The sequence below is a fragment of the Orycteropus afer genome, unplaced genomic scaffold, assembly GCF_000298275.1.
Source record: "Orycteropus afer afer isolate SDZICR_OR568_19922 unplaced genomic scaffold, OryAfe1.0 scaffold00020, whole genome shotgun sequence".
NCBI lineage: Eukaryota > Metazoa > Chordata > Mammalia > Tubulidentata > Orycteropodidae > Orycteropus > Orycteropus afer.
The window spans coordinates 20460653-20482217 of record NW_006921607.1 but is presented as its reverse complement, the minus strand read 5'-3'; the positions used below and the strand labels follow the sequence as shown (position 1 = coordinate 20482217).

The 21565-nt window shown below is 42.7% G+C and overlaps 1 protein-coding gene across 1 annotated transcript in view; it reads left to right on the top strand.

The window, feature by feature from the left end:
* PTPRT (protein tyrosine phosphatase receptor type T) overlaps window positions 1-21565 on the top strand; it is a 557720-nt gene that overhangs the window by 454829 nt on the left and 81326 nt on the right. The window contains exon 11 of the mRNA XM_042783611.1: window positions 8130-8317. Coding sequence (XP_042639545.1) covers window positions 8130-8317 — 188 coding nt within the window. The remainder of the gene's footprint in view (window positions 1-8129; window positions 8318-21565) is intronic.

Sequence of the window (21565 nt, the reverse complement as noted above, 5' to 3'; positions counted from 1 at the left end):
GAGCTCTGGTAGCATAGTGGCTAAGGCACTTGACTGCTAACCAGAAGGTTGGCGGTTCAAACCCACCAGCCACTCCTCAGAAGGAAGATGGGACAATCTACTTCCTTAGTGATACTGCCTCGGAAACCCAAGGAGGGGTCGCTATGAGTCGGGTCCGACTCGACGGCATATAACAACAACAACAACAACAAAATATATTGTTGAAATTAATTTCACCTGTTGTATTTTTGCTTTACTTAATGTTGCTATGAGAAAAATTTAAAGTTATTTATGTGACTGACATATACTTGATGGCACTGCTCTAGACCTTCCCCACTGTGTGATTCCAGAGCTCTCTCCCTTTGTCTCTTTCTTGCTCTAGACCCATGCTGTCCAATAAAGTAGTCAATAACTACATGTGGGTATTGAAATTTTAAATAAATTTAAATTCAACAAAATAAAAAATTCAACTCCTCAGTCAATCTAATCACATTTCATGTGCTCAGCAGCCACAGGCTTCCACATTGGACAGCACAAATGTAGAACATTTCCATCATCATAGAAAATTCTATTGGACAGAGCTAATATAGGTGGAGCTCTAGTGGTGTAGTGCCTAAGGCATTTGACTGCTAACCAGAAGTTTGGCAGTTCAAACTCCCAGCTGTTCCATGAAAGGAAGATGGAGCAATCTACTTCCGTAAAGATTTACTGCCTTGGGACCCAATGAGAGGTCACTATGAGTCACAATCGATTTGATAGCAGTGGGTTTTTTGTAACATAGATGGTATACAGTTAGTCTCCAGGTTACCAACATCCAACTTATAGAAAACTCATCTTGCCCTTTAATGTTATGCAAATTTGCCTTCACTTTGAAATGATTGAACCAACCTGTACTAACTCACAACAAATACTTCATCACAATCACCTTCACTTGCTGCATGTGCAGCTTTTAAATCACTGAAATAGCTCTTAGCCTTTTCTTGCACTGCAGTTCCAACTTACCTACAAATTCAACTTATAGACACACTTTGGAATGGATCTCATTTGTAACCCTTGGACTGTTGTTTGAAACTACATAGTTCTGACCAAATCCACTAATGTGGTACCTGAATGCCTGAAGTTTTGGTACCTACATCTGCAGCACATCATCTGCTTATCTCCCGTGGCTCTGACTCCTTCCGACCTTTGTTAGTCTTGGTTGTATACCCCTTATCTCATCTTCTCTCTACCTGCAACAGCTGTGGTGTACTTAGCTTTCTCAAGCACACCTTCCTCCACCCTCCTATATGCACATGGTATCTGACACACTGCTCCCTACGATATAGGCACTCAGTAAATACATGTTTAATAGTTGGAATGACAGTTCTTAGCAAGTGATTGGAATTATGTAGCTGGTGTTAGAGGGAGTTCTCTAATGGCTAGAAGCAAGAGAATAAAGAGAAAGAGAGAGAAAAAAAGGTCAAAGGTCTCCAAGGAGGGACTACACTTAGGGGCTGAAGAAGGAAGAAGAAAAGCTAGAGAGAAAGAAAAGATGGAACCAGAGCAGGCCAATGGTGGCTCCAGATCCCATACAAGTCACCAAAATCCCTCTGCCCACCCTACAAGTCCCTCACAGTGAAAAGAATTCCTGCAGGAAAATTCACAAGCTTGGGCAACAGCTACATGAAAGTGCAAAAGAAATCCAAAATATTATTATGTGATAAAGAAACATTCAAGACCCATAAACGAGAAGTTGAAATGGCATGAAAATTAAGGGTCTGGTGAGGAGAAAAATGAAAAATAGTCTCTCACTGGGCCAGCTGGTTTGAGTTACATTTTATGCACAGCATGTGAGTTGCAACGCCCTTGTTGAATTAGCAGCAGAATCGCACATTAGTTTTAAGGCTCCCTCTCGAACAGGAACATCATAACGTTTTTTAATTGGGGCTGATAAAAACGTAGCATTACTTGTAGGTTCCTGAGAGAAGCGAGTTGTGAAATTGGGTTTTCATTAAACCTAATGATGGAAAATTAAGTATAGTGCGTCTGGTGAAATGGGGTGTGAGAAAAGGCATCACTTCTGCATTATCGGAGGTTAATAAGGGAATAGGTGAGGTAAGATATATTGGAAAAGGGAGGCCAACTACTTGAATTAATAAACCTTGGAAGTCCCTTGGTTCCAAGTCCTCATAGCATCATTAGCACTGGCATTGACATTATTACAAATGTTACAACAACACAAGTTGTTAAATTGCAAATACATTTATTTTCCACGCCAGTGTTGGTTTTGCTGACACCAAGTTTACAGTCTGTCTAGCAGTGTGTTTAGGGAAAATATCCATATTGATAGCTACTTGGTTTTGGAAACATTTGGCATCTCACAAAAGTGGCAAGATGCCCGTTTCTATGAAGACTGCCTTTCCCAGGCAGCTTGTTTTCCATGCAACCTGTGGCCTAGGTCCTTTGGAAGTTCCTGGGTCTCTGAAGAGGTCTGTCCCAGATATGGTGATGGTTTAGGTGACAGACACTCCCAGGGCTCTGGTCACTGACTCTGGTTTCTTCTTTCCTTGGGCTCATGAAGTGTAGAATCTCCATCCCAACCCCACCACACCAGCACAAGAGTGATATTCACTGGAAGGACGCATGTACATGACAGCTAGGACACCTACAAGAAATAGTGTTAATCTTTAAAGACATGGAATCTTCCAACAATCCTTCAACAGCTTCAAACTAGCTTCAACATTCTTACACTTTTACAATCTTTCTGGATGTGCCTCACACTGCACCTTAAAGCTTCACTTCCATTGCCTATCTACCCACAGCCTTCAGTCCACATCTTCTTATTCTTACCTAAATGTGCCTTGACCTCTCAAGCTTCTCTGTTCTTTTGTGTCATGTGGTCCTTCTTGTCTGTTTTCCCTGCTAGACTATCAAACCACGAAGGCAGTATCTTTATTTCTTTCTGTGTTGCTGGTGCCTACCAGAGTTCCTGGTACATAGTGGGTTCACAGTAAGTCTAACTCATGATCCTGTGGTATGAAGGAGAAGGGAAGCAGCCCCCCCACCATGAGCCAAGTGCTACATTCAAGCAATGCCAGTGAAGTTGTGTCTACCTGTTACCTAAAATCTTAGATTAAAAATTAAGTAATGCTTTGCTTATGTGCAGCCATGAAGTTTTTGCTACCATCATGTTTAGACCCTGCATTCTTGGGTATGCATCTACATCCTCTGTAGATCATTCTGTTGGCAATTCAGGGGTGAGCAAGCTGGTCCCAAAGGGCTGGGCCCTGCCTTGGTATGTTTTCTTACCATATTGAATCAGAAAGTGTTAAGAGGCCTCACTGTCCATATAGTGACCCCATCACTAGTAAGATGGGATCCATTCAGTGTCTCAAGGTTGGACCAATCAGATCAATAGCTCCTTGTTGTTGTTATTAGGTGTCATAGAGTCAGCTCCAACTCATAGCAACCCTGTGTACAACAGAACAAAACACTGCCTGACCCTGCGCCATCCTCACAATGCTTGCCATACTTGAGGCCTTGCAGCCACTGTGTAAATCCATCTCACCATAGGTCTTCCCCTTTTTTGCTGACCCTCTGCTTTACCAACCATGATACCCTTTTCCAGGGAATGGTCCCTTGTGACAACATGACCGAAGGAGGAAACAAGTCTGGCCATTCTTGTTTCCAAGGAGCAGCCCAGCTGTACTTATTCAAGGACAGATTTGTTTGTTCTTCTGGAAGTCCGTGGTATTTTCAGTATTCATCACCAACACCACAATTCAAGGCTTCAACTCTCCTCCAGTCTTCCTTATTCATTGTCCAGCTTTTATAGGCTATGAGGCAAATGAAATTATGATATCTTGTCTGTTTTCCCTGCTAGACTGTCAAACCATGATGGCAGAATCTGTATTTCTCTCTGTATTGCCAGGGCCTACCAGAGTTCCTGGTACATAATGGATTCACAGTAAGTCTAAGTCATGATGACAACAGACAAGACAAGGTTGCGTCATCGGCATAGTGCAGGTTGTTAATGAATCTTCGTCTAATCCTGATACCACATTCTTCTTCATTCAGTCCAGCTTCTCAGATTATTTGCTCAGCATACAAAATGAATAAATTTGGTGAAAAAATATAACCCTGGTGCATATCCTTCTTGATTTTAAACCATGCACCTTAATCTTCAAAGTGACATCTTTGCTTCTTAACATTTTAAAGTGATCTTTTGTATCAGATTTTCCCAGTTCAATATGATGTCTGATTCCTTGACTTCTGCTTCCATGGGTGTTGAATATAGATCCAAGTAAAATGATATCCCAGACAACTTCAATCTTTTCTACATTTATCATGATGTTGCTTATTGGTCCAGTTGTGAGGATTTTTGTTTTCTTTTTGTTGAGGTGTAATCCATACTGAAGGCTTCAGTCTTTGATCTTCATCAGTAAGTACTTCTAGCCTTCTTCACTTTCAGCAAACAAGGTTGTGTCATTGGCATAGTGCAGGTTGTCAATGAATCTTTGTCTAATCCCGATAACACATTCTTCTTCATACAGTCCAGCTTCTCAGATTATTTGCTCAGCATACAAAATGAATAAATTTGGTGAAAAAAATATAACCCTGTTGCACACTCTTCTTGATTTTAAACCATGCAGTATCCTCTTGTTCTGTTCCAATGACAGACTCTTGGTTTATGTACAGGTCCCTCCTAAGCACAAATAAATGTTCTGGAATTCCCATTCTTCTCAATGTTATCCATAATTTGTTAGACCCACACAGTCAAATGCCTTTGCATATCACAATATGCAAATATAAAACACAATAAACATATCTTTGGTATTCTTTGCTATCAGCCAAGATCCATCTGACAATGATATCCCTTATCAATGATATCCCTATTAGCTCCATAGAGGGCAGCCAGAAGGATAGAAAAAGGAGGAAAGTTCTTACTCCATAGACACAAGTGAAAAGATTAGGCTCACCAACTGTCCCAGTTTTCTCAGGATTGATGTGATTCCCAAGATGCCAGACTTTCAATATAAACAGGAAAGTACCAGGCAAACTGGGATAAGTTGGTCACCCTAGAAAACATACAGCCCAAACATTCCCTTCCATGTCTTTGCATCCCTGGGTAGTACAAATAGTTAAACACACAGCTGCTAACCAAAAGATTAGAGGTTCAATTCCACCCAAAGGCATCTTGAAAGAAAGACATGGCAGTCTACTTCTGAAAACCCTGCCATTGAAAACCCTGTGGAAGTGGTGGCAAGCATTCATTTACAGGTAGTTAGACAGGTGGACAGGATGAACGATCAGGTATTCTAGGCAGGGAGTGTGCCCATGACTATGTATAGGGTTAGCAGACAATATTTCTATATGTGTATTTATATATGCTGTAAGAATGTCCAGGTGTACAGTAGAGCTGACAAGGGGTGAGGTTGTGTTGGCTTCTTGGCCACAACCATCTACCCAAAGGGAACAAGTAGTTGGACCTCTGGGCCTGGGATCATGGTCACAGCAGACATCAAACTCAACTGGCATAACATACTACACAAAAACATTGTTCTACATCCTACTTTGGTGAGTAGAGACTGGGATCTTAAAAGCTTGCAAGCAGCCATCTAGATGCAACAATGGGTCTCTTCTCATCCAGAGCAAAGAAGAATGTAGAAAACCAAAGATGCATGGTAACAATTAGTTGAAGGGACTGTAGACCATGTGATCCTCAGCCTATACAACTATGAGACCAGAAGAACTAGATGGTGCCCGGCTACCACTGTCAACCACTTGGAGGGAGGATCAGTGCAAGAGATCCTGGAGAGAGTGGGAGAACAATGAGGAACAAAACTCAAAATCATAAAAAAAAAAAAAAAAACAGGTTTTCTGGTCTGATAGAGCCTAGTGAAATGCCTGAGACTATGGCCCTTAGCCACCCTTCAGGTCTGGAATTGAATTCATTCCTGTGTGGCTTCCAGCCAAACAATAGATGGGCATATAGGGTGAACAATTACATCAGGTAGATACACCCTGTGGAGCAATCAATCAATCATTGGAGAACAGAAGTGCAGTGTTTGCACAGGGAGACAGCCAAGGGGGGTGGGAGTACATGGGAAGAAAGTACATAGGGAAGAGGTAACTATGGGGAGGAAGTAGGAAAAGAGATGTTACATTGTGGAGAATTGCAGTCAATGTTATGAGACAAAATGTGTATGAACTGTTGTATAGAAAATGAATTTATTCTGTAAACTTTCACCCAAATCACAATTAAAAAAAAAAAAAAAAACCTGTGGATCAGTTCTATTCTGACATCCATAGGCTTGCCATGAGTTGGAATCAACTCTATAGCAACTAGATCCTTTCCTTATTAGGAACAGTCTTGCTGCCTGCTGTCACAGCAGTTGAGTTTGCTTTCACATACAGAATGTACTGGTATGTCTGGTAGATTATTATGACATGAGAGACAAACATGCTAAAGGGACCATGGATTTTGAAAAAACAAGTTGAGGAAATCAAGAATATGTGCTAAGCTTCCCAGGGAATGAGTATGGCATGGTCCTTGTAGTTGAAGACATCTGGGTGAGACATATCAATCTGGTAGTTCTCAGCAGGTGCATGTCCCAGACAGGATGGCTTAAATCGCAGACTGCCCCTACCTTTGGGAGGAGGTTGGGGGGAGGCCAAGCCTAGGTGATGCTGGGAAAAAAGAAACTTGGCCCTATAGACTGACAATGTATGTCTGGCAGGGAGGGAGTCAGCGAAGACATTGGTTTTACTGGTCCAAAGGGAACCAAAGAATTAAAACCCAATCTGAACAGGAATTAATTTCCAGGGTGGTCAAACTAACAGACAGCATTTAGAGCAACTCATTGAGTATCAATGATTCTCATTGGAAAGAGTATAGATCCTACAGCACGAAGAGATTCTATGAAGGAGATGAGGCATAGGATCCAGGCCTGGAGGAATATGTGGCAGGACTAAGGTGAGAGTTTCAGGCTTCCCTACCTGCAAAGTTAGTTCAGAGTGATGCTCCTGGACCAGCAGTGGTAAATAGTGGAGAAACTAGACATCTGGCAGAAGATGCTCACTGTTGCAGAACCAGTGTCAGATTACTCCATAAACGAGGTAAGGACAGTCTTACTTGTGCCTACTTATGAACCTGTAGTGAACAATTACACATAGTTTCACCACAGCACAGATTCTGTGCTAAATATCGCTGGCATCTCTCTCTCTCCCAACCTCACAGCAACTTCCTGTAAAATCAAAGCCTCTTCAAATATACAGTTCCTGACAGGGACAGAGTACCCAGTAAGCCAAGTAAGCACAGGCTTACTTGTGATTACTTACTAACTTGTAGTGAAAGTTTCACTTTTTTTTTTCCCTCACCATATCTCCAATATGGTGAAGTCCATGTAAAATTGTTTACTACTGCTTAATAAATAAGCAGAGTAGGGCTGTGTTTACCTTGCTTATTGGGTAATCTGCCTCTGTGGAGAGTCCATAAATGGAGAAAGCAGCTAGGAGAGTCAGAGTCCCTGTTACCTGCTATCTGGAGGTACAAGGCTGGAAGTGGATTGCCCAGTCTTCCTTCCGAGGAGTGGCTGGTGGGTTTTAACCACCACCCTTCTGGTTAGCAGTCAAATTCCTTAGACACTGTGCCACCAGAACAAGTACAAAAAAGAGGTCACAGAGATATAGGGAAATGGACCAGAAGCAGATACATGGCTCTCATCTCCAGGGACCTGAGACTCTTCTCACCTGCAGGCCAACAAGCAGAAGAGACTGTTCTAGGCACCCTACTTCCTAGACAGGAGAGCTTTCCCAGTATCTAGCCTATCTGCTTCTTATTGGTTCTGAGATAGGCTAGACTGTCCAAGATCATCATGACAAGCCTGGAGGAAGGACTAAGACAGGCAGAAGGTGACAGTCCACCTGGAACTTTGCCTTTGTTCCATCAGTATGCATCCTTGAAATAGAAATGAATGAAGAGTTATTTTGTTCATTGGTTTGTTTTCATTTTAAAACCTACCAGCACAGCCTGTGTCTCTAGCCTCATGGTTTCCTGAATCAGTTGAGTTCCAAGTTAGTTCCCTCCACCCTTCTCAGGCCAAGCTGGGAAAGGCAAAGAAGAAAGCCCACAGGTGATGGTATGTTCCACCTCCTTCTTTTTGAAGCAGATGGCAGCCGTGGGGAACTGTCCCAGCCCACCCTCACCATCCAGACTCACCCCTACCGGACATGCGACCCCGTGGAGATGAGCTACCCCCGGGACCAGTTCCAGCCCGCCATCCGGGTGGCCGACCTGCTGCAGCACATCACCCAGATGAAGAGAGGCCAGGGCTATGGGTTCAAGGAAGAATATGAGGTAAGAGATCAGCCAGTGGGAAAACTTCCTAATGGGTTCAGAGGCTTGAGTGCTAAACCCTTGCTATTCAAAATGTGGTCCCCAGACACATCAGCATCACCTGGGAACTTGTTGGAAATGCAGCCTGTTAGGGCCCATCCCAGATCTACCAAATCAGAACATGCATTTCACCAAGAATTTTAGGTGATTTGTAAGCACATTGTCTTTGAGAAGCACCATGATAAATTATTGATTCTTTCTTTTTTCCTTCCTCCTCCTCTTTCTCTTTTTCTTGTATAACCAAGTTACCTCCCCCAAAAAAAATTTCTATCCATGTGGAGTCACACCTCCTTTCAATATCAAGGTCAAGATAGAATGGCTCTCATACTGTAGCAAACCCACTAAATCTCTTCTACCAATGATTTCTAGGAGGCCTGCTTTCCCCTGGTCCCCTCCTACCCCATATTCATGTTTCTGTTAGGTCCTCTATCCTCCAACTCAATATCTCATCTTCAATGAATGCTATCCTCTCTCTCTGTATCTTCTCCTCACTCTGGCACTGGACATCCCTTTCTTTTTTCCCCAAAAATGATTTGTGGGTAATGATTCTTCCTGAGATTTGGGATTAACAGAGAAAGATTGCAGCAAAGTACAGGAAATGCCTTAATACAGCACTGTTGTTCTTACAAGTTCCTTAATCATTCACACCGCTGGAAAGTTCTCTTATGGTTTTATCTTCTTGGCAGCTCTCTCCACTTCCCTCCCCAAAATTCTTCTCTGTATCCTCAAAACTTCCTCCTTTTCCAACAGCCAGGAAAAGGACTCTCAAAGTCCTCTGAATTTACTGCACCAAACAATTTAGCTTTCTTTGTTCATGCCTTTGCTTCAGACTTTGCCCATTAGGCCTCACCTTTGTACAAACAAAAAGTAAAATACAACAGAAGGAAAAACTCATTAAGATGTTTTCCTCAACCAAAGAGCAGCTCACTTCCCAGGAGGTATTCTGCCTCCTTCCTGGGCAGATCTGCAGCCAGCTGCAGCCAGCTGTTCCAACAAACATTTCTTTCTTCACTTTTCACTCTCCTGTCTCTCCCTTCCCTCCTTCCTTCCCACAATATCTTTGGAGCATCTACTTTGAGCCAGGCTCTGAGTCACACACACTAGCTTCTTGTTTTTGTTTTGTTTTCCCACTTTAGTGTGTGCTCAACTATACACTAGGTTCACTTTTACTAGGTATAGTGACAACTCATTGACTCAGATGTCACACATTTGGAAATCTTGATAATGCAGACTAAGTTTAGCTCTCAGACTACTATGCTCTGAGAAAGAGCTTACCAAAAAATATTTTAGAAGTCTTGTGAGGTCATGAAAATTGTGTTAACCTGGTGATCCACACAGCTGGATAGCAATACAGTAAACTGTATGACCTTAGCGTAGCATTTTCCTATCTGAGTTTTAAAATGCATTAGTTGAATGAAGAATTTGTATAAGGTAATTGCTAAGGGGCTGTCTGATCCTAAAACTTTATAGTAGTGTAAAACATGGCGGCAAGGGGCATGCTTGGCACATTTATGAGAAGAAAAAGTTTATGGCAATGCCTGTGAGTAATTACTAGCTCAGGAAAACCAGCAGTTAATTTCAAATATGGCCTAAGTAAAAGCATTTTTCATAGACTCAGTGTGCAAATCTTGGAAGGATGCTGCAATGAGGGTTGAAGGTGATCACAGGATGCTAGCTATGATCTCATCACCTCCCATCTCTGGGTCTTATTTCCTCCATAAGTAAAATCCAGGGGTTGAACGGTTCCAACCATTTAAAGTAACGACTGTCCACTGTGGTCGCATACACACGCACATGTGTGTGAGCGTGCATGCTCTCCTTTTCACACACATGCAGGTCTTTCTGGTGAGGGGTTATCAAGAGAGTATGTATTGTTTAGAAAGAAAGGCATATTCAGTATTATGGTGGTTTAGTAAGTTTTTAGTCATGATATTTGTTTTAAAATTTCAAATAATATTGAGGGAACTATGTGACTTATCAGAAAGGGAGACAAGTGTTCAAAGGCTGAGAAGCTCTATTCTAAGGACTTGCAATCTAAAATTAGAAAGTGAAAATACAGATGTATTTGACTATTTTGGTGCATTTCCTTCCAGTCTGTTTGAAATGACATCACTTTTGAAAATGTCTCTCCCCGTGCAGTGGGATGTGGGTCGATTTTGTATTTCTTCTTTGTACTTTTTTGTATTTTCCAAACTTTCTAGCATGGAAATGAACTGCTTTTGTAACAAGAGAGAAAATAACATGTTAGTCTGTGATCTGAACTCCATCAGAATTCTCTCTAACTCAGGCTAGCCTTGCCCTCAATTAGCTCAAATTATATTAATCAGTTGGCTGGAATGCTAAGCTTATAGTTAACAACATTTTCTGATTAACTGAGAGTTAATTGGAAAACACTGCTTAATGAAAGTCTTTCCACAATGTGATAATACCCTTCCATAGAAGATAGCTGGATATTGCCTTGCTCATCAAATCCCCTGTGATTTCCAGAATCTTCATCCTGAGGGTAAGAGTCACAGATCTCCTTGAAGACTCTGTGTCCTGCTGTGCAGCTAAGACTCCTGGGCCTCCAGTCCTCTTCTCACACCTATATACAGTGCTCTTTTTATTGTTTGTCATACTTCTATCCTGCTCTGTTTTTTTCATTTAAAAGAGTGGGTTTGACAAGTTAGCATTTAAGATACCTCTCAGCAATAGCAAACTGTGCCTTCTAAATTTAATTCACTTCTGCACTTACTCATTTGTTCCGTAAATATTTACTGAGTATTTACTATTGCCAAGGTCTGTTCTAGACATTTGGGGTACAGTAGTGAATGAAACAAGAATTCCAGCCCTCAAGAAGCTTATAATCTAGCAAGGGAGGTGAGAAATAAACAAGAAACTTAAAAATAAGTAAATCATATAAGGCAGTATGTTTGATAGTAAAAAAAAAAAAAAAAATACTGCTTGTTATGTATCTTCGTTATTTGTGCTACTACAACAGAAATATCCCAAGTAAATAGCTTTAACAATTAGAAACTTATTTGCTCACAATTTAGGAGACTAGAAGTATAAATTCAGGGTGCTGGCTCTAGGGGAAGGCTTTCTGTCTCTGTTGGTTTCATGGGAAGGTCCTTGTCTCTTTTCAGCTTCTGTTTCTTGATCCCTTGGAGATCTTATGGGGAGTGGCATCTATTTCTCCCACCTGTGTTCTTTGCTGCTTATTTAATTTGCTCTTTTATATCTCAAAGGAGATTGACATAAACACATCCTATACTAACACTTCCTCATTAACATAACAAAGCCATATTCCCAAATGGAATCATAACCACAGGTATAGTAGGATTTACAACACTTATTTTTGGGGAATACAATTCAATCTAAAACACTGTGTAACAAAGAACCTCACATCTTAGTGACATAAAACAACCAATTTATTGTGCTCACAAATTCTGTGGGAGCTCTGGTAGTGTAGTGCCTAAGGCACTTGACTGCTAACCAGAAGGCTGACAGTTCAAATCCACCAGCCACTCCTTGGAAGGAAGGTTGGGCAATCTACTTCTATAGTGATACTGCCTCGGAAACCCAAGGAGGGGTCGCTATGAGTTGGGTCTGACTTGATGGCACATAACAACGACAACAACAACATGAATTCTGTGGGTCAGAATTTAGAGAACAACAGGGACAGTTTGTCTCTGCTCCAATGTCTGGGGTCTTGTTGGGAAGACTGAAATCATCTTATGGCATCTTCACTCACATGGCTAGTGACTGATGTCAGCTCTTAGCTGGATCTCAGCTGGATTTGTCAGCTACAACATCTACAGGTAGCCTGTCCTGATGGCCTGGGCATCTTCATAGCATGGTGGCCTCAGGAAAATTAGAGGTTTAACATGCTGGCTCAGAGCTCCAAAGGTGATCATCCCAACTAACAAGGTGGAAACTGCAACACATTTTGGGACCTAGCCTCAGAAATCACAGCATTACTCCCACCATATTCTACTAGTGAGAAGCAGGTAAACGCTGCCCAGATTCTTGGAGAAGGTAATTATTCTCCATCTCTTGAGTGTAAATGTGTGTGTGTGTGGGGGGAGGGGCAGTTAAAAGGTTCTAGAAGAACATGTGGAACAGGAGACACTGGACAATATACCTTTAGGAAATACAGTTTGCCATATGGAAAAAGAAAAGATAGAGCAAGGAAGGGAGATGGTGTATTCTGGGGGTATAAAGTGAAGGAGGTTCCAGTATTAAGTAAGTTAGAAAGGATGGTCCTTAAATCAGAAAGTGAAGTTTAAGCTGCCCAAGTAGATATCTAGAAGAATGTTTGAGATCAGGGGAGTAATACACTTGCCATGTGCGAGGAGAAGGAAAGAAGTCAGGGTGGCAGTAGGAGTGAAGTTGCAAGGGGCAAAGATAATAGGAGATGAGATTGTAGAAATAAAGGAGACCTGAACATCATGAAGACTTTGGCCCTGATGCTGAATGAAATGGAAAGTTTCTGCAGAGTTTTAAGAAACAAATGACCTGACCTGACCTTTTAATGAAAGACTCAATCTGGCTACTGTGTTGAGAATAGAGCACAGGGAGAAAGCAGAGACATTAGTTAAGAGACCATTGCAGTACCTTGGGTGAAAGACAATGGTGACTCTGGCCGAGAAGCAGTTGAACAGATGAAAAGTGGTTGATTCTGATATATTTTCAAGATAGAGCCATCAGGATTGCCTGACAGATAAGATAAGACATGTGAGAGAAAGAGATGAATGAAGGGTGACTCCATGGCTTTGGGCCTGAGCCACTGGAAAGATAGACTTGCCACCAATATAGATGAGGAAGCTGTAGGTAGAGGAGACTTGAGGGTGATGGAGCAATTGAACAAGTTGAGTTTGTGTTATCGACCAGACATGTTAGTGGATATGTCAAGTAGGTAGTTAGAGATATGGGTCTGGAATTTGGGAAAGAGACCTAGGCTGGGGACAAAACTTTGGGAATCACTGGCACAAAGTGATATTAAATCCAGGAGATTGGATGAAGTCACCAAGCAATTGAATGTAGACAGAGATGAAGACCAAAGATGAAGCCTGTTGGAATTTCAACTTTAAGAACTTTGAGCACTTTCTATGGCCCAGGCGTTGTGCTAGGTTCTAGAAACTGAAGAGATGAAATAGACTGGAGCCGTTGCTTGAACTCAGAGCCTGTCCTTCAGGGCTGTGAACTTCAACAAGTTTAACCAGATCCTCAGGTGATTGTAATTTACATAAGCATCACCTGGGAATCTTGCTGAAATGTAGTTTCTGATTCAGTGCATCTGGGGTGCAAAGGCAAAGTCTCAGCAAGGGGTAGAAATGGAATGAACTTGTTTGAAGCCCTGCTATTCTTAGAGATAAGCATACAAACTGATCACCTAAATATCTTAGCAAAATACAAAAATAGGGGGTATATGTAGAGTGCTACAGGAAGCTGTGGCCATGGGGGTACTTTAAGCCTGGGTTGCAGATGGAAAGCCAATGGCTTTCAGGAGGAGATGAAACCTAAACAGGAACTTAGAAAAAGGAATAACAAATTGAAAGAAACTAAGGCTGTTCCAGGCAGGGAAACTAAAATGAGCTATGTGCACAGCAGGTGGAGTTAGGGGAACCAGAACAGTTGGATCTTCTTGGGGCATAAATTATTGGAGAGGGCATGGAAGGAGATGGGGCTGAAACTGCCCACAGGGACAGGAATGGGATGGGGCGTCTATCACATTAAAGACTTTGGATTTTATTCCATGGGCCATGGGGAGCTATTGAAGGGTTTAAGCAGGACTTTCACAGATGGATTTGCAATTTAGACAGAGCTGTCTGAGGTGGGTCACAGCAGGGGGACCAGAGTCCAGTAGGTGGCCAGAGCAGTAATTCAGGGAAGAGATGAGACTGCCCAAACCAGGATCCTGGGACCAGAGCCCAGACAAGCCTACACATACTCTCAGCATGTAGAGCCATAAAATCAGCTTATTCTTTTTGGCATTAAAACTTCAGTCACTTTATATATTTTAAGTTCAATTATTGAAAGGAATATATGAATTATCCTGGATTGAGGTTCAAAATGCCTGGATTTAAGTCCTCTTTCCTTAATTATCTGGGTGACCCTGGTCACTTCCTGCTTAATCTCTCTTTCTTAGCCTCAATTTACGTATTTATGAAAGAAAGGTAAAGAGATTGGTCAAAGTGGTCCAAGAGCACTTCTATTTCTGATATTCTGTGAGCCATCAGAAGGCTGGTGGTTCAAACCCACCAGCCACTCCTCAGAAGGAAGGTTGGACAATCTACTTCCATAGTGATACTGCCTCAGCAACCCAAGGAGGGGTCGCTATGAGTCGGGGCTGACTCGACAGCACACAACAATAACAACAAAGCAGCAATCAGGTAGCACAGTGCCTAAGGCACTTGACTGCTAACCAGAAGACTGGCAGTTCAAACCCACCAGCCACTCCTCGGAAGGAAGATGGGGCAATCTATTCCAGTAGGGATACTGCCTCAGAAATCCAAGGAGGGGTCGCTATGAGTTGGGGCCGACCCGACGGCACACAACAACAACAAGCAGCAACCAATTGACCAGGCCTGAAATGGGGCCTGCCAAGCTAGGCCTTCCTCCCACTAAAAGTTCCACAGGACCCCTGCCTCTGGGGCCACACCTCATAGTTAGGGCTCCAGTTCTAATAACTGTGATTGGTCAGGGTCCTTGAGCTCCTAAGGCAAATTAACTTCATGGGCCATGAAGACTTGAGTCTCACTCAGAAGTTTTCAATATTAGATACACATTAGAATTACCTGAGGAAGTTTGGGGGAAAAAAAAAATATATCTAGGCCATATTCAGAAAAATTAAATCAGAAAACTCTTCAAGTGACTACAGCGTACATTTGAGGTTGAGAGCCACTGGTCAAAGGAGACCCACAAAGTCCCCAAAGGGCCCCTACTTGTGCCCACAGACCCATCACCTCACCTGCTCTGCTTACTGCAAGTCACATCTGATGCCCATGAAGCCATTTGATGACCCTCAGCTGTAGCCCTGCTGATGAAACGGTCACATTAAAGTCAAGGGGCTTCTGCCCATGATCCTGCACCCAGACTCCCTTCCCCACTTCCATTCCACTTCCCTCAGCCGAAATTCTCCCACTTTCCCCAGTTACAAAACAAACAAACAAACAAACAAAACCACTGAGCATACCAGCAACTGAATGCCAACAGTGCCAGCCATCAGAGTAAGAAGAGTAGTGGATGTGGGGCAAATGAGGGATAACAGGAAGAGGTGGCTTTGTGATGGACAGAAGGAAGAGACACGTTGTCACTGCCAATCCAATCCTGGCAGTCTGTCATTGTAATGAACGGAATAAGCCCAGTAGGGCAACCAGAAGGTATCTGGTTATTACAGCTCCATTAAGACTATTTAAGGCAACAAGGAACAGCTGTGAGGGATATGATGTAGCCTAATGACAAGTAAACATTTGTTCATTTTCCAGCTCTGGGCGGACATGCCGTGCAGATGAGTTTTGTGGGGAGAGGTCAGTGTGACCATCTTTCTTTTTACTCATCTATGGTGATTGTGGACAGACAGCTTTCTGATGGTGTGTAACCATGGAGATGGATACTTCAGGTCATCCTATGGTGCCCCTTTCTCTGCTCAGAGCTACCTAAAGGCACACCCTCTGCCTCTTCTATGATGTTTTCCCTCCTCAGTTGTTAAGGGAGTCACAGAACATCCCACTGGTGATGACCTTGCAGAATCATCTCCAGGTCCTCACTGGGCAGATGAGAGCAGTCTGGGGAGGGGCCTGAGGAATTAGTGGCAGATGCTCTGGTAACACAGTACCTAAGGCAACTGACTGCTAACCAGAAGGTTGGTGGTTCAAACCCACCACCCACTCCACACAAGGAAGACTGGGCAATCTACTTCCATAAAGATTTACTACCTCAGAAACCGAATGGGGGTCACTGTGAATCAGAATCAACTCGATGGCAATGGGTTTTGGTTTTTTAGCCCAAATAATGAAAAAGAAAACCATAACTGTTCATTAACCCTAGGAACTTATAATGACAAAAATAAGACCTGGGCTCCCCCTGCTCATTTCATGCCATCTCTTGGCTTAAAACAAGCAGAAAATCAGCCATTTCTGAAGTATGACCAAAATACATCAGTAGCCCTTGAGTTTAAGACTTGGAAATTTTGCCTGTAGGAAAGAGCTAATGCAGGAGAAACTATTAACTCAGTCCTTTCCTTTTAGCTTATTGTGCAAATTATAAAGTATGTGTTTAACACCACAACACTCCCCCTAACCAAGTGAACAATTTTCAGGTATTACTGTAAAAAAAAAAAAAATCACTTGACCAAGAATCAAGACCTGGTTCTCAATCTGCCCTCGTTGTCTTGGGCAAGGTTCCTTCCTCTCTGGATCCCAATTTCCTCTTATGTGAAATGTTTGACCACATAGTTGGCATGGAGCCCTGCAACTTAGTATAGTCTTCTACTTCATAAGCATTAATTGGGCCAGAAACACTTATTGAATGCCAACTGTGTAGCTTGCAGTGCCTACTGTGTTAGGCATCAGAGACAGAAAGAAAATAAAGGCCCTACTTTACAGGAAGTTCCTGGTCTTATCACACATGTAATTATTTAACAGAACTCTAGTTAAAATACTTCGGAGTTGCAAGAGTAAGGGCAGTATAGGGCAAGGTGTGATTTTTGTTGTTGTTTTGTTGTTTTTGTTGCTTGTCAGTTAATTTTGCTAAGAGCAATCAGTGAGACTTCACAGAAGATGAGACAAGTTGGAAAAAAGTAAAAAAGCTAGTATGGGATCACCATGACAGAGGGAACAGCAAAGCTTGGGAACAAACAAATTTGAACTTAGGGCACAATGAGTTTATGTTAATGGGGGAGGAATAACTCAGAAAAGGAGGGTGAGAACCATGGTACAACTCAAAGAAGGTCATCAGCATCACTGAATTATGCGTGGAGAAGCTGTTTAATTGGTCTGTGTTCTGCTGTGTATATTCTCCACAATAACAAAAATGAAATAAATTATATTAAAAAATGTTGAAATGCTGCAAGCCAGCTTTTACAAAGGAAGCAAAGATGTCTGCCTATGAACAGAGCAATCCAAGTGAAAGTAGTTGGAGAGAGCAAGAGGAATCTTACACTCCCTGTGCAGTTCTCCTGAACAGAGTTAGCATGACCTCTGACAGCCCATAACCCTAGCTGACTTCAAGTTTGGGACAGAGCTGTTAGTTCACAGACAGCCACCCAAAAGCTCATGCAGGAGGACAGAGACAATGTCTGGGAGGGACTCGAATCTGGCTAGAGTGGCCAGTCAAGATTCTAGACTCAGGGCTTGGAGGGTCAAAGGGTGTGAACTTCTTGAAACTATAGGATTCTTGAAGGTAGGGCAGAGTCTTAATTACCTCTTCTGAAGTACCTGGAAAAACATAAATAAATACTAAATAGTAACTGAATTGAATTGCAGATTTCTAGTGAAAAACCTTAAATGATTAAGAATAATGCCATCCAGGGCGGGAAAAAAAGACAACAGTTCTTAAAGAAGAAAGGAACACAGGAAGATCTTCAGACATGTGGGAAGCCTCTATAAGCTTCACAAACACCTGCTGTTTGTAGCTACCATACTATTTAAATAATGGTTCTCAAAAGCTCATGTGTATCCCAATCACCTGGGGAGCTAGTAAAGGCCACTGAGTCTCAGACCCACACTTACAAGATGAAGCTTGGCTCTGTAGTTTACCAACCTCTGTAGGTGATTCCCACATCAGGACTGTGAACTGGTTCATTCCAGTTCAACCCCCTGCTGAGAATTTGCATTTCCACCCTAGATACACTGAATCAGAATGTACATTTTAACAAGATCCTTAGGTGATTCTTATAGATGCCTACAGAGTTTAATGTATACATAAGCTGGGAATCTTGTTTGGGGTAGAAATGCACATTCTAAGCAAGGGGGTCAAACTGGAATGAACCCATTCAAAGCCCTATCCTATATCAACCAAAGATTGAGAACCACTGGCCTAAACTTTGCCACATAAAACAGACTGACTTCCTGGCTTTTAATTGGGCCTTTCAAAGGGTACTTCGTGACTCTACACACAAATGCACACTCAACTCTTGTGCCTTGATCAAAGCTCCTGTCACAGACAAATGCCCACAGCTCACTGTGATCTGATTTTCTACTTAGCTTCACTACAGAACTCATAAATTACTGTCTATTTAGTGACATGGTGTGCAATAATATTTGCTCTCCTGATGCCACTCTGAGTAGATATCATTAGTCACCCCCTCCTGCCTTCTCTGTCCACATTTGTAATCCCTAAGGCATGTGCTTTTCAGAACAGAAGGAGGCATTTGTTGAAAGCTTGGCCTCTACCAGAGCCACCACAAGCTCCTAAGCATCTTTGAGTGAAATTAGCAAGATGTAGTGTATACCTGTCTCAAGATACTTGATTATCATCTTCCAGAAAATTGATATAATATATACAGAAACCAGTAATGTCTACCCGACACATGGAGCCTCCTCAGATGTGGTGCTCTTGCGTGTGCACAACCTGCCAAGCCATCCATGATGGCCCTCACCATCCACCTGCTGGCCACAGACTTGAGTAAACCTGTATGCGTACAGAACCCATGGACCACAATTAAGACTAGACCTAGGCTCCCCAACAGCTCATGAAAGCCTTTCTCATCCCCATGCATACTATGGATCACATGGACCTAGAGTGACTAACTTGTCCTAGTTTTCCCAAGATTGACTCAGCTTTAAAATGGAAAGTCCTGTCTCCCAAGGGCCCCCTTGATCCAAGGCAAACTGGGATGTATATTTCAGTATCCATCATTTTTGTTCTTGTGAGAATAAACTGTTGAGTGTTTCTGATCAGAGGGGGCAAACAGCAGATTCTGGGAGTAGGTGAAGAGTGGTTCACTATCATATCTTTGGGAGAGAATGGGATGGAAGAGTTTCTAAGTACCTGCTATGCACTAGGCCTTGTGCTAGATACGCATGGACTTTTTTTTTTTTTTTTAAGGTAATCACTAATCATCACAAAACTCTGTGGATGTATTGTTTTTCATTTTTTTAATTTATATACTGTGGAATTCATTTTTTTGGTATAGTTCTAGGAGTTTTTAACAAATACATGTCAACATTGACACAACCAGACCCTAAAAATTTCCTTCATGCTGCCCCTTTGTAGTCAAATCCTTCCTCCACTCCTAACCTGAGAGATGTATTACAGCCTTTATTTTCAGAAAAATAAATGGAGACTTGGACTGGTAAAATAATTTGTAGTAAAAATATTCAAACCCTCTAGTCTCCTTTTTGTAAAGTCTTGTCTTTTTTCCTGACTCATGCACACCACCTAACAGAGTGTCAGGCCCACCTTTGGAGAGCAAGAGATATTTCTTGACAAAATAAGTGAATGAATGACCCAGCAAAAAGGGAACCTATTGATGAAGACTCTCCAGAATCGTCCCTACATCAGGAGAGTACAGTGCTAGGCAGGGGTGGGGGAGGAAATCCTGGTGGGCTGGACTGCTCATGGAGGAGGCAACCCTCAGATGTGCCCTGAAGCATCAGCCAGGAACTGCCTGCTCAGCAAACCCGGCACCTGGTTTTACTGCACCCCAGGGCATATCATATCCAATTATCTCCAGGTATACAGTCACTCCAAGGAGAGTGAGGGGGGCATCCTAGCTGACAGATTCTGCTGAGAATAGTGAAGTATACAGGTAAGTGAAATGGACCAAGACACTCTCAGCCTTGGATGGGAGGTGAACTGTTCTTGGATGCCCTGCATTCTGATGCCTCACTATTTGAGGCATAACTCAAAAAGGCTTAGGTACGAAGAAAAATGTCCAAAGAAGGGTGGCAAGTTTCAGAGAGGACCCTCTTAGCTCCGTAGGACCCAACTAACAGGTAAGAGAAGGAATCTGCCAAGCAGGCATTGAGTCAGGGACGATGCTCAGTCAATGCACAGAATTAAAGTATTGGGCAGGGGAACTGAGGCCAGTTGCACTGTCCTGTGGCGTGAGTCAGCACAGCAGAGCATAAGAATCCTGTGACTCCCAATCCCATGGTCTGAGCCTTTCACTCCAGGGGGCCTCAGGTCTGTGGCTGGGTGGCATGAGTCAGTGGGTAGGTTGCAACCACAGAGAGAGTTAGCCGGGGGCAAGCATGGATGATAATTTTATTCTAGAATCTATGAAGCTTCTCAACAAGGATGAGGGTAAGGTTCCAGTGAGGAGTGCTGTCAGCCTTTTATCATGATGCTGTACTGATTCTGCCTCTTCTTCTTAAAAACTGTCCACAGCATTCCCACTGACTTAGACTACAACTCACATTCTTGACCATGGTCCATAAGAGCCTGAGTGAGCCCCTCGCCTCATCCACATTATATGTTATTCTATCCCTTTTATTCTCTCTGCTCCAGCAGAGCCTCCCTTCAAGCTCTGGTGCACACCAACCTCATTCCGTCTCAAGACCTAGACAATTGCTGTTCTCTCACCCTGGAACATTTCCCCCCAGCTCTTGGCATGGCTAGATTCTACTCATCATTTAGCTTTTAGTTCCAATGTGTCAGCCAGAGACCAGCAGGAACACACCTGTGGTTGAACAGGCTGGATTATCATTGCAGCAAAGGAAAAGGCACACGTTGGAGAACCGCAGGGCATGTCAGTAAACCACAATCTTAGTAAGAGGATATTGGAAAAACAATTGCCAATGAGTTGATTCCAACTCATGGCAACCCATGTGCGTCAGAATAGAAGTGCACGCAATAGGGTATTCAATGGCTGATTTTGCAGGAGTAGATTAGGAGGCTTTTTCTGGGTTCCCTCTGGTGGGCATGAGTCATCAACTTCTCTTTAGCAGCTGAGCACCTTAACCATTTGCATCACCTGGACTCCTAAGAGGCTATTAGAAAGGACTGAAAGGATTTTGCTCATGTTAGGTAAATTGAGAGATGTTAACAGGAGTGGAGCTTTGTTCTGGATTGGATACTATTTGGAAGTGGTAGGATTGAGGCTTTTAATTAACCTGTTGTTGTTATGTGCTGTCGAGTCGGACCCGACTCATACATATCGACCCCTCCTTGGGTTTCCGAGGTGACTTCACTATGGAAGTAGATTGCCCAACCTTCCTTCTGAGGAGTGGCTGGTGGCTTTGAACCACCAGCCTTCTGGTTAGCAGTCAAGTGCCTTAGGCA